This window comes from Macaca mulatta, chromosome 5 (assembly GCF_049350105.2).
Source record: "Macaca mulatta isolate MMU2019108-1 chromosome 5, T2T-MMU8v2.0, whole genome shotgun sequence".
Classification (NCBI taxonomy): domain Eukaryota; kingdom Metazoa; phylum Chordata; class Mammalia; order Primates; family Cercopithecidae; genus Macaca; species Macaca mulatta.
The window spans coordinates 4,690,797-4,706,515 of record NC_133410.1 but is presented as its reverse complement, the minus strand read 5'-3'; the positions used below and the strand labels follow the sequence as shown (position 1 = coordinate 4,706,515).

Sequence of the window (15,719 nt, the reverse complement as noted above, 5' to 3'; positions counted from 1 at the left end):
TGGCCCATGTCCTGCTGCCTCAGGCCTCGTGTGCAGATGGGGCTTCACCCTGTGTGCCTGAGATGTCTCCCAGGCTTTTGGCAGGGCTGAGGGCATGCCCTGGCTTCAAGGAAGCTCATGTGTGTGGTTTAGGCTGGAGGCCAGGAAGCCAGGCCCAGGAGGCTGCTCCACGTGGTCCAGGCAGTAGCGATGGGCACAGAGGGCCAAGGGTGGACACAGAACTCAATCTACTGGATCTCACACTTGGCTGCTCTTCCTGCCTCCTGAGCTTCCAGGGACCAGGAGGACAAAGGGTGCCTTGACCCAAAGCTTTGCCCCAGGCCCCAGAGGGTCCCCTGATGAGCTGGCCAGGCCCTGGCTGGGAGGGCAGCGCTAGGGGTATATGCCAGGCTGTAGGGTGGGGCTCCTTTCCAGGAGCGGGCCTGAACGTGAGGTTCCCAGGGGCCAGGTCAGATCCTGCCCAGGTGGCACCAGCCTCATGGGGGGCAGGGCAGGTTGGGAGGGGCACCAAAGAGACGGATGGGGCTCAAGGAGCTTCCCTGGCCCCACCTGTCAGCCCCCTACTTCTGGAAGGAAGGGATAGACATGGTCTCAGTCTCCGACATGCCTCACCATGTTCCTGCCTCTCTCGGTCCCTCCAAAGGTGGCTTGGCAGTGTCCCTGGTCCCATGGCCCTGCTTCTTAGAGGCAGAGTGGCCAGAGCCTGGGGGCAGGCCCAAGCTGCAAGCTTCCCTGGAAATACTCTCCAGGGATAGGAAGGGGGATCTCCGGGATTTGGAGAGGTGGGGGGTCACTGACCCAGGTGTGATCCTGAGAATGACCTTTTCAGGGGAGTCAGGGGCTGTAGGGTGATTGACAGCCGGGGTCAGCCTCTAGCAACAGAGCTGCGGACACAGTGCTTTGTGGGCAGGGGTTTGCCTGGGTTCCTCCAACCAATGCCTGCTCTTACCTCCCTGCCCAGGATGGCGAGGTCATTGGCATCAACACGCTCAAGGTCACGGCTGGCATCTCCTTTGCCATCCCCTCGGACCGTATCACACGGTTCCTCACAGAGTTCCAAGACAAGCAGATCAAAGGTAAAGAGCTCACCTGGAGGGGGCCAGAGGCAGGGGGTACTCTCCCAGGGCTACAGCCCCTTAGCACCCCAGTCCTGGGACCAAGGCCCATCAGAGGTGCTGGGTGAACCTTGCTCACTACTGGACAGGTCCTCTCTACCCACCCCAAAGCTGTGAGACCCCCAGGACAGCTTATCCTCAGCCTCTTTCAGTATCTTCCCCCTGCCTATCATCAATTCATGGTCAGGTTCACCCCATGCCCCTCCAAGGCTGTCTCCTTTTGGCTGGTGATCTCCGATCTCAGCCTCTACCATCAGCTTCTTGGAGTCCCTAAGCTGCTCTCATCTGGACTGCTCCTTAGTTGTCAGGTGTTTCTTTCCTTCTATCCATCCATCCATCCACTCACCCACCCACCTATCCACCCATCCATTCACCCATCCATCCATCCATCCATCCTTTCACCCACCCATCCGTCTATCTATTCACCCATCCATTCACTCATTCATCTGTCCATCCATCCACCCGCCCACCCATCCACCCACACATCCATCCACCCACACACCCATCCATCCATCTACCCACCCACCCATCCACTCACCCATCCATCCGTCTCTCCATTCACCCATCCATTCACCTACCCATTCATCTATCCATCCGCCCATCCATCCAATCATCCATTCACCCATCCATCCATTCATCTACCCACTAATCCACCTATCCACCCACCCACCCATCCATTCATTCACCCTCCATCCACCCACACCTTTCTACCCATCTGCCCATCCATCCACCCACCCATTCATCCACCCATCTTTCCATCCACCCATTTACCATCCATCCATCCATCCATCCACCTATCTATCCATCCACCCATCCACCCAGCCTTCACCCATTCATCTGTCCACCTATCCATCATCCATCCACCCACCCACCCAGCCATTCATCCATCCATCCACCCACCCACCCAGCCATTCATCCATCCATCCACCCACCCACCCAGCCATTCATCTATCCATCCTCCCACCCACCCATCCATCGTTCTCTCTATCCATTCACCCATCCATTTACTCATTCATCCGTCCATCCGTCCATCCATCCACCCACCCACCCATCCACCCACACAACCATCCATCCACCCACACACCCATCCACCCACCCATCCATCCATCTAACCATCCATCCAATCATCCATTCATCCACCCATTCATCCACCCATCCACCCACCCATCCACCCATCCATCCATCCATCCATCAATCCACCATCCATCTACCCACACCTTTCTACCCATCTACCCATCCATCCACCTACTCATCCATCTACCCACCCATGTTTCCATTCACTCATTTACCATCTATCCATCCATCCATTCATCCATCCACCTATCCATCCATCCACCCATCTGTCCATCCACCCATCTATCCATCCACCCATCCACCCAACCATTCACCCATTCATCTATTCACCTATCCATCATTCATCCATCCATCTATCCACCCACCCACCCACCCACCCAGCTATTCACCCATCCATCCACCTGTCCATCATCCATCCATTCTATATCCATCCATCTACCCATCCATTCAACCAACCACTCATTTATCCTTCCACCCACCAATTTTTCCATCCATCCATCTATCCACCATCCATCCATTTACCCATCCATCCATCCATCTACTCATCCATTCATCCACTCATCCACCCACCTGTCCACCCATTCACCCACCTGTCCACCATTTCTTCCTTCCTTTTTTTTCCTTTATTTTTTCCTTCTCTCCTTCTTTCCACCCATCCACCCACCCACTCATTCACCTGTCTACCTATCCATCCATCCATCTGTCTACCCACCTGTCCCTCTATCCCTGTTCATCTATTCTTCCATCCTTCTACCCACTCCTGAGTACTCTCTCTTCCAGCCTGTGGCCCATGCAGATCACATGGTAGAATATCCTCTATGCCAGGGGAGCAGAGTCCAATACCCCGTCTTTGGAAGTGACCCTCCTCCAAGCCCCCATTTCCTCACCCCCATCCAAAAGGGATGCCCAGCCCACCCTGCCCACTCCTAGATTGCCATGAGCACCCATCTGGGAGAGGTCTCGCCAGGGCACTAGGCAACTCTCCCAGGTAAGAGCACACCCATTGCCTCCTCAAGTGAGCAGTTGCAACCACCTTCCAGAGCAGGGCCATGCTTCCAATCACAGGGCCTTTCCTGGGGGCCTCTACCTCCCCGCCTTCTCTACTTTCCTAGTGAGCTTCTCCCTTCTGCCATTGTGTCTCCCATGCCCACCTCCTGCCCAACACCTAGGCCTGACTCAGCAACTCACACTTCCACATTGCTTTGCTGTCTCCTCCCAGCCCCCTCACTGGCAGTTCATTGAGAGCAGGGGGCCTCCTCATGTTTGCCCCCTCCTCCATGACCCTGTCAGCCAAGCACATGGACCCCAGTGCAGCCAAGGCCGGTGCCATGAGGGCTAGTCACATGAAGAGCTCCTGTTGAGGATGCCGCCATTGTCCTTCCGTGTCCATTATGGGAAGACAATCTGGAGCCAGGCAGAGCCTGTCTTGCCCAAAGAAGCTGAAGTCTTCTACTCTTGAACAGTGAGGACCATCTAATCTCTTGAGCCCTTTTCCTGTTGGCTTCTAGGAAGCTCAGAACTAGATTCAGGGATGCACCCACACCCGTCCTAGTGTGCTCCTTTCTCTAATGAGCGAGCCTTTCCTGTTGAATTATCCCATTCTCCATGGGTGCCTTTGACTTCAGCCTCCTTACTGGAAATTAGCAGAGCTGCAGTTTGCACACACTGAGCTATGAGGTGACTTTACTTGGAAGTGGATGATAGTGTCCTCTTCCCTTCTTGCCTCTCTCTTTCTCCTCTGAGACAGGATCCCGCCAGGGCCTGGGTTTGCTCCTTTGTTTTACAGGGACTGTCCCAGTTAGTGCTGACCTCATCCCAGACCCCCTGGGAGACATCCCCTGTCCTCAGAGCTGTATCCCCTCCCCAAGAACAGCACAGACTAACTGAGGAGCCTGATAAACCTTAGCGGCATGGCACATTTGCCATTTTAAAATCCTTCTGAAGTTGACTGGTGTTTGTACTTGCTTTTCTTTTTTATTTAATAAAATGCAATGATCCAAACCCAGTTAATCTAAAGTTCTTTGAAATGAACCATCTTTTTATTAAATCAAGGAGATGTTAAGTACATTTCTTATTCTTGTCTGGGGGTGGGGTGCAGAGGCCTCTGGGGGGCTTTCAGGGTAAAGAGTGGCCACCATGCATGTTGGGGGAGCCCCAGGAGGGCTTGGGGTCCAGCCAGCCTTAGGACCAGAGTGTAGCCCCACATGGGGTGATGTGGGGTGTTTGATTCATGGAGTAGGGCCGTTTGCGGGCATCTGCCCCTCTGTGGATTATGGGGGACAGTGCAGTTCATAGGTGGGAGACCTCTGGCCTGGGGGGTAAACCCCTCATTTATCCTGTGGCCCGCAAGCCAAGGGAGAGCTGTAGGGAGGGGAGGGGACAGGGGCATGAGCGTTCCCTGGTCTCAGACATCACAGAGTTCCCAGATCTCTGACATTACAGGATTCCCCGATCTCAGAGACCACAGGGTTCTCAGAAGTCACAGGGACCCCTGGTCTCAAAAACCATAAGTTTCCCTGGTCTCAGAAGTCACAGTATTCCCCAGTCTCAGAGGTCACAGGGTCACTTGGTCTCAGAAGCCATAAGGTCCCCAAGTCTCAGGCCCCTGTGCTGGGTGGAGTCCTGAGTCCTTCACAATAGTGGAAAAGGCTGGTGGAGGCAGCCCAGCCACTTGGCAGGAGCAGGGCCGGGAGCAGGATGGGCAGGGAGCCTGGTGGCCTGGTGCTTGGTGTGTGTTCTGCTCACCTCTTAAGTTCAAGGAGAAGAGGCTTTAGAGTCTCCTAGCCTGAGCACAGCCAGTCGCTTTCCTCAGCTCCTGCCCAGAGGCATTACCGGGCCTCTGCTTTCCCAACCGCACGGTGGGTCTAAGTCGGACGGGACCACAGGCATTGTTCAAGTGCGGGCTCTGTGCCTTGGACTCCTGTGGGCTGTGAGCCAGAGGTTTTCCCGTTTTCCCTCCCGTTTTCCTTCTAGCAGGGAGACGGGCCACAAAAATGCCCCCAGATGCCACAGATCAGAGTGAGGGGTGCTGGGAGGAGGCCGGGGCAGGGCTGGGGCCTCGAGTGTGAGGGCTGCACAAGGGGGCAGGAGACCTCTCTGAGGAGGTGACCCACCTCTGGCAGAGACTGTGGGAAGGGAGCGGGGCAGGCTCTGGAGATTGCAGGGGACTCGCAGGCAGTGGGAGTGGGAAGGGCCGATGTCCCAGGTGGGCTGTGCGGGGCCTGTTGAGGATCCCATGCCCTGGATTTAGAAGCCAGCTAGAGAGTGATCCCCCGGATTTACGCCTCCAGCCTGGCCCCTCCCACTCCAGGCTCGGACGGGCAGCTGCTTGTGGGACGGCCCCACTGATGTCCATGGGCAGTTCCCACTCAGAGCACCTGACAAGACCCCGCTCCTGCAGCCCCAGCTGCCGTCCCCACTCAGTTATGTCAGCCTTGTCCCTCTGTCCCCCACACACCTCATCCGCTGTCAGCGAGTCCATTGGTCCAGGCTTCAGGACGCATCCACCCCCGGCCTTGCCACCGTTCCGCCTCCACCTCCACCTCCAGGTCCAGCGCTGGGGCACTCGCTGCCCTGGACCATCACCTCTCTGGGTTCCTCCGGATGCTGCCCCATCCCCCACAGACCCTCCCACAGCCAGAGAGGCCTTTCAAAACTAAAGGCAGATCACGTCTGGTGATTCAAGATCAAATCCAAAGCCTTCCAGGACCCAGTGGACCCAGGGGTCAGGCTTACCGGCCGGCTCTGACCCCATCTCCCACATGGCTTGTTCATCAACTGTTCATCTTTGGTGTGTTTAAATATTTGGCGCATTAAAAGCATTTAGGTTATGTGTGTTCTTATTAGTAGGTTGTGAGAGTTCTTTCTACATTCTGGATAGGAGTCCTTTATCAGATAAGCAAATTGCAAATATTTTCTCCCAGTCTGTGGCTTGTCTTTTCATTCTCTGAACAGTGTCTTTAAAGAGCAGAAGTTTTGTAAATTGTGATGAAGTGTGTTTTCCCAATTTGTCATGCATTTGGTGTTGTGTCTACGAAGTCTTTGCTAACCCAAGATCAGAAAGATTTTCTCCTACAATTTCTTCAAGAAGTTTTACTTTTTGAGGTTTCAGATTTAGGACTACGATGCATTTTGAATTTGTATATTTTTAAATAGTGCAAAGTATAGATCGAAGTTTGGGGGGTTTTTGTTGTTTTTGCCTTGGAAATTCAATTGTTCTAGCACCATCTGTTGAAAGACTGTTCTCTACTGAAGTGCCTTCACACCGTTGTCAAAAAGAGAATGACCCTATGCCATTCCAGCTATCTGTCTTCAGGCAGATTCGGTATTGCACTGGCTCGATTACTGTGGCCTCACAGTAGGTCTAAAAGGCAGGTGATGTGAGTCCCCCGACTTTATTCTTCCTTTTCCAAGTTGCATGGGCTCCTCAGACCCTTTGCATTTCTATATAAATTTCAGAATAAGCTTGTCAATTTCTATATAAAGAAAAATAAAGCCTGCTGATGATCTGATGGGGATTGCATTGAATTTACAGATCAATTTGGGGAAATTTGGCATTTTAACCATGGTAACTTTTCTGACCCATGAATACAGAATACCTCTCCATTTATTTACATCTTCTTTAACTTCTCTCTGCAATGTTTTATAGTTTTCAGTGTATTGGTTTTGGGGCATTTTTCATCAGATTTATTCGTAAGTATTTCTTAATTTTGATGCTACTATAAATGATGTATTCTTTGAAATTTCAGTTTCTGGTGGTTGGTTAAGAGTATTCAAATTAAAATGATTTTTGGATGTTCACCATAAGATATCCTGTAAGCTCGATAACTCACTTACTGCTTCTAGAAACTTTTTTTGTAGATTCCATCAGATTTACTACATACATGGCTATACAGTCTGTGAATAAAGACAGTTTTACTTCTTCCTTTCCAATCTGAATGCTTTTTTTTCTCTTGCCTGGCTAGAACTTCCAGTAAAATATTGAATGAAAGAGGTAAGAGCAAACATCCTTGTCTCGTTCCTGATCTTGGAGAGAAAAGCACTCAGTCTTTCACCATTGAGTATGACGCTAGCTAAAAACTTGCATAGGTATCCTCTATCAGGTTGAAAAGTTCCCTTCTGTTTCTGGTTTTTATTGGGAATGGATGTTACATTTTGTCAGAGGCTTTTTGTGCATCTCTGGAGATGATCATATGGTTTTCTTTTCTAGTCTGTTAATGTGGTAAATTGCATTGGTTGATTTTTAAATGTTAAACCAAGTGTACATTCCTGGGATGAACCTCATTTATCACTTATTTATGATGTATTATCCTTTTTTTTTTTTTTTTTTTTTTTTTTTTGAGATGGAGTCTCACTCTGCAACCTCTGCCTCCCAGGCTCAAGTGATTCTCCTGCCTCAGCCTCCCATGTAGCTGGGATTACAGGTGCCCACCATCATGCCCAGATAATTTTTTGTATTTTTGGGAAAGATGGGGTTTCACCACGTTGGCCAGGCTGGTCCCAAACTCCTGACCTTAGGTGATCTGCCCACCTTGGTCTCCCAAAGTGCTGGGATTACAGGTATAAGCCACCATGCCTGGCTGTACTATCCTTTTTAATGTATTGTTGGATTTTATTTGTTTAAAGAATTTTTGTATCTGTTTTCATGAGCGATATTGGTCTAGTTTTCTCTTCTGGTTGTTGTATCCAGATAATGAGGTTAGAAGTAGTCACTCATTTTCAGTTTTCGGGTGGAGTTTGTATAGAATTAATACTACTTCTTCCCTAAACGTCTGGTAGAATGCGCCAGTGAGCTCTTTTGGGCTTGAAGTTTTTTTGTAGGAAGATTTTTTAACTCCAAATTCAATTTCTTTAATAGATATAGTGCTATTTGAGTGATCTGTTTCTTCTTGAATGAGCTTTGGTGGTTTGGAAATTTCAAGAAATTTGCTTCTTTTATCTAAGTGATTAAATTCATTGACGTCAAGTTGTTCATAATAGTCTCTTATTCTTCTAATATCTGTAGAATCTGTAGTGATGTCACCTCTGTAATTCGTGATATTGAAAACTGTCTTTTTGTCATGATCAATCTTGCTAAAGATTTACCAATTTTATTGATCTCAAAGAATCAACTTTTAGTTTTTATTTTCACTGTTATGTTTCTTTGACTTACATTCTTATCTTTATTTCATTGATTTATACTATTGATTTCATTGAGTCACACTCAACTTTATTATTATTATTATTATTTTTATTTATTTTTTTTTTGAGACGGAGTCTCGCTCTGTTGCCCAGGCTGGAGTGCAGTGGCCGGATCTCAGCTTGCTGCAAGCTCCGCCTCCTGGGTTTATGCAATTCTCCTGCCTCAGCCTCCCGAGTAGCTGGGACTACAGACGCCGGCCACCTTGCCCGGCTAGTTTTTTGTATTTTTTTTTTAGTAGAGACGGGGTTTCACTGTGTTAGCCAGGATGGTCTCGATCTCCTGACCTCGTGATCCGCCCGTCTCGGCCTCCCAAAGTGCTGGGATTACAGGCTTGAGCCACCGCGCCTGGCCTCAGCTTTATTATTTATTCACATTCAGCTTTATTGATTCACACTCATCTTTATTATTGAGTCACATTCTCAGCTTTGTTATTGATTCACATGCATCTTTATTATTGAGTTACACTCATCTTTATTGATTCACACTCATCTTTATTATTGAGTCACACTCTGAGCTTTATTACTGATTCACACTATCAGGTTTATTATTGATTCACACTCTCAGCTTTAGTATTGACTCATACTCTCAGCTTTATTGAATCACACTCTCAGCTTTGAGTCACACTCTCAGCTTTATTGATTCACACTCTTACCTTTATTATTAATTCACACTCTCAACTTTATTATTGATTCATACTTTTAGCTTTATTTTTTTTTTCTTCTGGTTATTCTGGGTTTTATTTGGTCTTTTTCTAGTTTTTAAGATGGAAACTGAGGTTATTGATTTGAAACTTATTTTCTAACATAGGCACTTCAGTACTATTAATTTCCCTCTACCTCTACAACCTATGAATTTTAATATATTATACATTCATTTTTATTCAGTTGAACAGAGTTTCTAATTTCTCTTTTTACTTATCTGAAGATGAGTAATTTAGAGTGTTTTATTTAGTTTCCAAGTACTTGGGAATTTTCCAGATACCTATTGTTGATTTCTAATTGTGGTCAGAATTCTTATATAAAATGAAAATTCTAAATTTATTGACTCTTGTTTATTTCTGGGTCTGAGACACCTGTTAAGTCACAGATTGGAGCAGCTCGGGGGATGGAGACAGTATCTCAGTGAGGTGTGTGTGCAGTGCCCCAGTCACAGGGCCTGGCAAATGGTTGGTACTCACTGGACATTAGCAGCGAGTATTGTTTTGGGGAAGGCCAGTGGGAGGTGATGAGTTCAGTTCCAAGCAGGGAACATTTGGGGAACCAGCAGTATGCAAGCCAGAAAGGAGAGCCCCGCTGGCCACTGGGGTTGGGTTGGAGCTCAGCTGGGAGAGCAGATGTTGGAGCTCACGTGGTTGGATGCAGGATGGAGTGGACATGAAGCCACCTGTGGGGTGAGCACACTAGAGCTAGAACACCCTACAGCTCCATGATGACGGTCAGGAGAGGGCAGCTTTGCCGGACCACAGGGGGACTGGGCCGGCTTAAGCAGAATGACACCTGCTGCTTCCTGGTCCTGCAGGGGAACTTCTGTCCTCTGCCTGTCCTCTGAGGGAGAGTGGCGGCTTTTTGCAGCAGCCCTAACAGAGTCTCGCCGTGTTTCATTTCCAGACTGGAAGAAGCGCTTCATCGGCATACGGATGCGGACGATCACACCAAGGCGAGTATCTGAAGAGTGCTGTCCCCTGCTGCCCCTTCCTCTCGTCCCTCACCCTGGCCCTCCCTCCAGACCCTGGCTGGCTGTGCTCGGCTCCTTGCAGGTGCCCAGATGGGCCAATGCACTCAGGCCTCTGATCGTTGCTCAGGCCGGTCCTTGTGCTTGGACCTTTCCCTCTTTGCCTTATAGATTCCTTCTGTTCTTTCAGGACGCCATCTCTTTCCTGTGGCTGCTATAACAAATTACTATAAGCCTGGTGACTTAAAACAGCAGAAATGTGTTTCCTCTCAGTTCCGGAAGTAGGAGGTCTGAAGTCAAGGGGTCAGCAGGGCTGCACTGCCTCTGAGGCTCCACGGAAAGCTACTTCCTTGCCCCTTCCAGCTTCTGCTGGCTCCAGGTGTCCTTGGCTTGTGGCTCTCTCCCTGCAGTCTCTGCCTCTGTCTTCACTTGACCTTCTTTCTCTCTGAATATCTGTGTGCACATCTCTTTCTTGTTTCTCTTATGAAAACATCCATCGTTGGAGTTAGGGCTCGCTCTAAACCAAGAAGGTCTCATCTCAAGATCTTCAACTAATGACCTCTATAAAGGTCCTATTTCCAAACAAGGTCACATTCTGAGGTTCTGGGTGTATATGAATTTGGGGGCACATTATTCTGCATTCTCAGGACACTCAAGTGGGATAAGGTGCCTCCTCGTAGCACACAGAGCCCTGGCCTCCCTCCCCAGCCTTGAACTCATCCTGCTGTGTCGGAATCACCTGTGTTGGGACTGCCCCACCCCATCCTGCCTCCTCGGCTGTCGGCTCCTTGGGAGCAAGGACTGTGACCTGCTCATTCCTCCACTCTGCCCCAGTACTAGGTCCACTGCAGAGCAGGTGCCTAGAAATGCTGAATGAGTGCAAGAAGGAAGGGGCTGGGGGAGAGGAAGTGGGGGCAGGATAGAAGGGAGGCTGGAAATGCAAAGTTGAGCTTCGAGGTTTGAAGAAGGGAGAGGTCACTGCATTGGGAGCCTAGGAAGAACTCAAGAATGCTCAAGCGACCATTTCCTCGAACAACACAGTCCCTAAAGCTGTCATTCCTCCTGTTTCACCAACTCTGCTAATCTAGGGGTGACATTTGAAAAAAATTATAATCAACATTCAGTACACCAATTTATCTTTTGTTTCTTTCTGTCTGTCTCTTTTCTCTGTCTGTCCATCCCACCTCTGTCCAGTCTTCTGTCTGTCCGTTCCATGACTCAGCATCATCTGTCCGTTCCATGACTCAGCATTGGCTGTCCATTCCATGACTCAGCATCGCCTGTCTGTCCATTTCTCCTTCTATCCACCCATCCATCATCATTCCTTCTTCCATCCATCCATCTATCCTTCCGCCCCTCCTCACACTATCCACCCACTCTTTCCTCTCTTCACGCTTCTAACCAGCCATTGCTACCACATTTCTCTTGAGAAGCACATCTGGTAGGGGACACAGAGTGGCCAGTGGTGGGACAGGGCAGTGTGGGGGCCCAGAGGAGGCTCCTCTTCTGGCCTGATGCTGGAGGGAAGGAGGGGCAGCTTCATACCAAGGAGCTGGGCAAAGGCTCAGAGGAGGGGCCTTGACAGCAGACTCTTTCCAGCCTGGTGGATGAGCTGAAGGCCAGCAACCCAGATTTCCCAGAGGTCAGCAGTGGAATTTACGTGCAAGAGGTTACGCCGAATTCGCCTTCTCAGAGGTAGGCTCTGCCAGAGGAGACAGGGAGATTGCTGGAGGCATGGGGCAGGTGTGAGGTCTGGGCTAGGACTGCCCCACTGTTCTCATGTGACCTTGAGCTTCCCAGCAAAGTGATGGGGAAGGGGCAGGTGAATTCTAGTGTGTCTGCTAAGCCAGGGGAGGCTGGAGAGCTGAATGGTCCCTAGAGCCCTGACCGTGTCCATCCTAAGTCCACAATGTCATTTCCTTCAAGAAGCAGAGACTGAGGAGTACCTGTTGGGCTAAGAGCCCGCTCTAAGCCAGACTCTTTCACCAGCTGCGGACCAGCCTGAGTCCTGGGGCTTTCTGGAACTCACCTTCTCATTGTAAAATGGAGATAATTTAGCCTTTTTTTTTTTTTTTTTTTTTTTGAGACAGAGTCTCACTCTTGTTGCCCAGGCTGGAGTGCAGTGCCGCAATCTCAGCTCACTGCAACCTCTGCCTCCCAGGCTCAAGCGATTCTGCTACCTCAGTCTTCTGAGTAGCTCGGATTACAGGTGCCCGCCACCACACCTGCTAAGTTTTTTTGTATTTTTAGTAGAGACACGGTTTCACCATGTTAGCCAGGCTGGTCTTGAACTCCTGACCTCAGGCGATCCGCCTGCCTTGGCCTCCCAAAGTGCTGGGATTTCTACCCCCAGGAGACTTTGTAGATGAAATGGATAAAGCACTGCTTTCTTTGAAGTCTTCCAGTACTAGAGAAATGTTAAGCATTGCAACACCATAGGCTGAGGCAGGCGTGCAGCGACACTACCACATGCTGGCATGGCTGACCCACCCCTAGGAAGGGCTCTGAACCAGTCGCCTCCCCTCCTTAGCCTCACTCTTCATCTGCGGTGGGAAAAATCCACGTATAAGTAGATCCACACAGTTCAAACCCATGTTGTTCAAGGGCCAACTGTACTGTGCGTCCTCAGAGGCTAGGCTTGAGGGTGGGAGGCCCTGCGTGACCTTCCGCGATGAGCACAGATGGCACACGAGCCCTGCCCACAGGAGGCCTGCAGTAAAAATTGTTGAGATGGTGTAAGATTTTCCACACGCATCATCTCAGTTAATCCTCACTGCAGCCAGGGATTCGCAGGCTCTTGCCCTCACCCATTTTACACATGGAGGGACTGAGGTTTAGAGAAGTTACTCTTCCAGGTCACACAGCCAGCATGTGTGGGTCCTGATGCTGGTGCCCACGCCGCTGAGCACAGTACCATCACCTTCCTTCCTGGCAGTGGGGAGGTCTCAGTGAACCTCATGCAGAAGGAAGGCCGGCCCCGCGAGCTCTGCCTGTCACATAGAAGTCTTCGTAACTGCAGTAACAGCAGTACCTGCTCCTGGGCCTTTGTAATTTGCAAAGCACATTTCCACATAGGACTGTAGACCTGAAAACTGAGGCTCAAGGGGACAGAGTGCCTGGCCCAGCTAGAAGGGCTGCAGCGGGAGCTTGAACCCTCCCTTCTAAGGCATGGGAGAAGCAGTTTGAAAGGTCGTTTGCCTGTCATGTGACACTGGATTTCTTCTGGTGTGAGAGCTTTGGGGCCAGGGCACTGTTCTTTCCCATCGAAACGACTTTTGTTAAAATATTGTCATTGACCCTGACTGTGCCTCGCCCTGGGCTGGGCCTGGGAAGGCTGTGCCTGTGGAGGCTGTGGGTGGTGACCCCGTCTCTCCTGTTGGCAGAGGCGGCATCCAAGATGGTGACATCATCGTCAAGGTCAACGGGCGTCCTCTGGTGGACTCGAGTGAGCTGCAGGAGGCCGTGCTGACCGAGTCTCCTCTCCTGCTGGAGGTGCGGCGGGGGAACGACGACCTCCTCTTCAGCATCGCACCCGAGGTGGTCATGTGAGGGGGCGCATTCCTCCAGCGCCACGCGCCAGAGCCTGCAGATAACGGAGGGCACCGCTCCCCGAGATCAGGACGAAGGACCACCATCGGTCCTCAGCAGGGTGGCAGCCTTCTCCTGGCTGTCCGGGGCAGAGCGAAGGCTGGGCTTGGCCGGGGCCCGAATTTCCGCCTGGGGAGTATTGGATCCACCTCCCAGTGCAGGGAGGGAAGCCCAACATCCCCTTGTACAGATGCTCCTGAAAGTCACTTTCAGGTTCTCGGGATATTCACAAAACTGCCTTCCCTGGAGGTCCCCTCCTCTCCTAGCTTCCCGCCTCCGCCCCTGTGAACACCTGTCTGCAGTACCCCCGCTCCTGCCCCTCCTACTGCAGGTCTGGGCTGCCAAGCTTCTTCCCCACTGACAAACGCCCACCTGACCTGAGGCCCCAGCTTCCCTCTGCCCCAGGACTTACCAAGCTGTAGGGCCGAGGCTGCTGCCTGCCAGCCTGGGGTCCCTGGAGGACAGGTCACATCTGATCCCTTCGGGGTGGGGGGTCCAGCCCGGAGCAGGCACTGAGTGAATGCCCCCTGGCTGTGGAGCTGAGCCCCGCCCTGCTGTGAGGATTTCCTCCCCAGGCAGGCAGGAGGCCACGGGGAGCACGTGGAAAGTTGGCTGCTGCCTGGGGAAGCTTCTCCTCCCCAAGATGGTCATGGGGCGGCCTGCAGAGGACAGTGGACGTGGAACTGTGGGGTGTGAGGACTGAGCCGGCTTCCCCTTCCCACGCAGCTCTGGGATGCAGCAGCTGCTCGCATAGAAGTGCCGCCCAGAGGCAAGCGGGCTCCTGGGCATCACCCCCCTCACCCAGAGAACAAGTGTGTCTCAAGGGGCATTTGTGAGCTTTGCTGTAAAACAGATTCCCAGTGTCGCTTGTACTGTATGTTTCTCTACTGTATGGAAAATAAAGTTTACAAGCACATGGTTCTCAGCCAGCAGGGCACTGGGGCAGCCTGCCCACCACTGGCCAGGGTTCTTCCTGGGGATCCATCTAACACATGACTGGGTATACCTGCAAAGACATGGGCCTTTAAAGGGTTTCTATGACAGCCGAGCACTGGGGCACACCAGGCCTCAGGGTCATGTGGCTCTGCGGAGGGCTGGCTCCGAGTCAGGCAGCCCGGCTCAAGTCCTGGCTCCTCCACTTACTTCCAGCTTCATGGTCTTGGGCAAGAGAGGTCCCTCTCCCTGCTGTGGCCTCTGCCTCTGTCCAACAGGAAGGCTGGCTCTGCTGCACTGACCTCCTGGTCGCCCCAGGATGCAAGGTGACGGGTGCAGCACTTGGGAAGCCACCCAGCTTACGGGGAGCTCCCACTAAGCCCCACTGTGCATGTCTGGTCACATGAAGAACCCTTTCCCACATCTGTGCTATTTCACCCTCCCTGCCACCCACCCAGCAATGGGGAAACTGAGGCAGAGAGCGATTTCAACGAGCAGGAGGTCCAGGGACACTGCCTAGAGTAGCTGGAAGCAGAGCACTGGGAGCCGTGAACTTGCCCCCAACCCTCTGCTCCACCCAGAGTGGGCCACCCCCACCAGGCCCCGAGCCACTCTGGCCCCATCTAGGCTTCCATCCACCTGCCAGGCTCAGGCAGCCATGTCCACCCTCCAGGCCCTGCTCTGACTCCCACCTGCGGCCGGGGCTCTCCACACACACAGTGGCCCCAGAGAGTAGGCCCTTGTCCCCTGAGTCTTTGGGCCCTGGCTAAGAGGAGCCTATTGGGTGTTGGGGGGCTGAGGTCAGGAAGAGGGCATGGAGAGCTGTGACCTTACCAATTATTGGAGAGGCGAGCGCTTGGGAGAGCGTCAGGGGCCACCAGGGAAACCATGACCCCCATTCCCACAGCTCTTCCAAATCTGAAGGATCAGGGGTCACTCTAGTGATTTCTGGGGTCCTGTGGGTTCTAGGGGAACTGGGTCTGGGGATTCTGCCCATTCACACTGTCTCTGCATCAGTGCCCATCACATGAAGCCACTTATCCCTTGACAACTGTTCCCACCTTGTGGGAGACAAGCCCTGACACCCCAGGTCAGACCACCTTCTCAACCCCGTGTCTGCCCCACAAATGCCTCAGGGGAGAGTGGACCACAAACCC

At 51.6% G+C, this 15,719-nt stretch overlaps 1 protein-coding gene across 2 annotated transcripts in view; it reads left to right on the top strand.

Moving 5' to 3' along the window:
* The window catches only part of HTRA3 (HtrA serine peptidase 3), a 38,393-nt gene extending 23,848 nt beyond the window's left edge, over positions 1-14,545 (top strand). Inside the window, exons 6-9 of one of the 2 annotated variants that reach the window (XM_028848290.2) lie at positions 962-1,076; positions 9,978-10,026; positions 11,641-11,736; positions 13,425-14,545. In XM_028848290.2, coding sequence (XP_028704123.2) covers positions 962-1,076; positions 9,978-10,026; positions 11,641-11,736; positions 13,425-13,590 — 426 coding nt within the window. In that variant the 3' untranslated portion in view covers positions 13,591-14,545. Of the gene's footprint in view, positions 1-961; positions 1,077-3,408; positions 4,195-9,977; positions 10,027-11,640; positions 11,737-13,424 lie in introns of those variants that run through there. The other variant, XM_028848291.2, reaches the window with a different exon arrangement.
* The last annotated feature ends 1,174 nt before the right edge of the window (positions 14,546-15,719 follow it).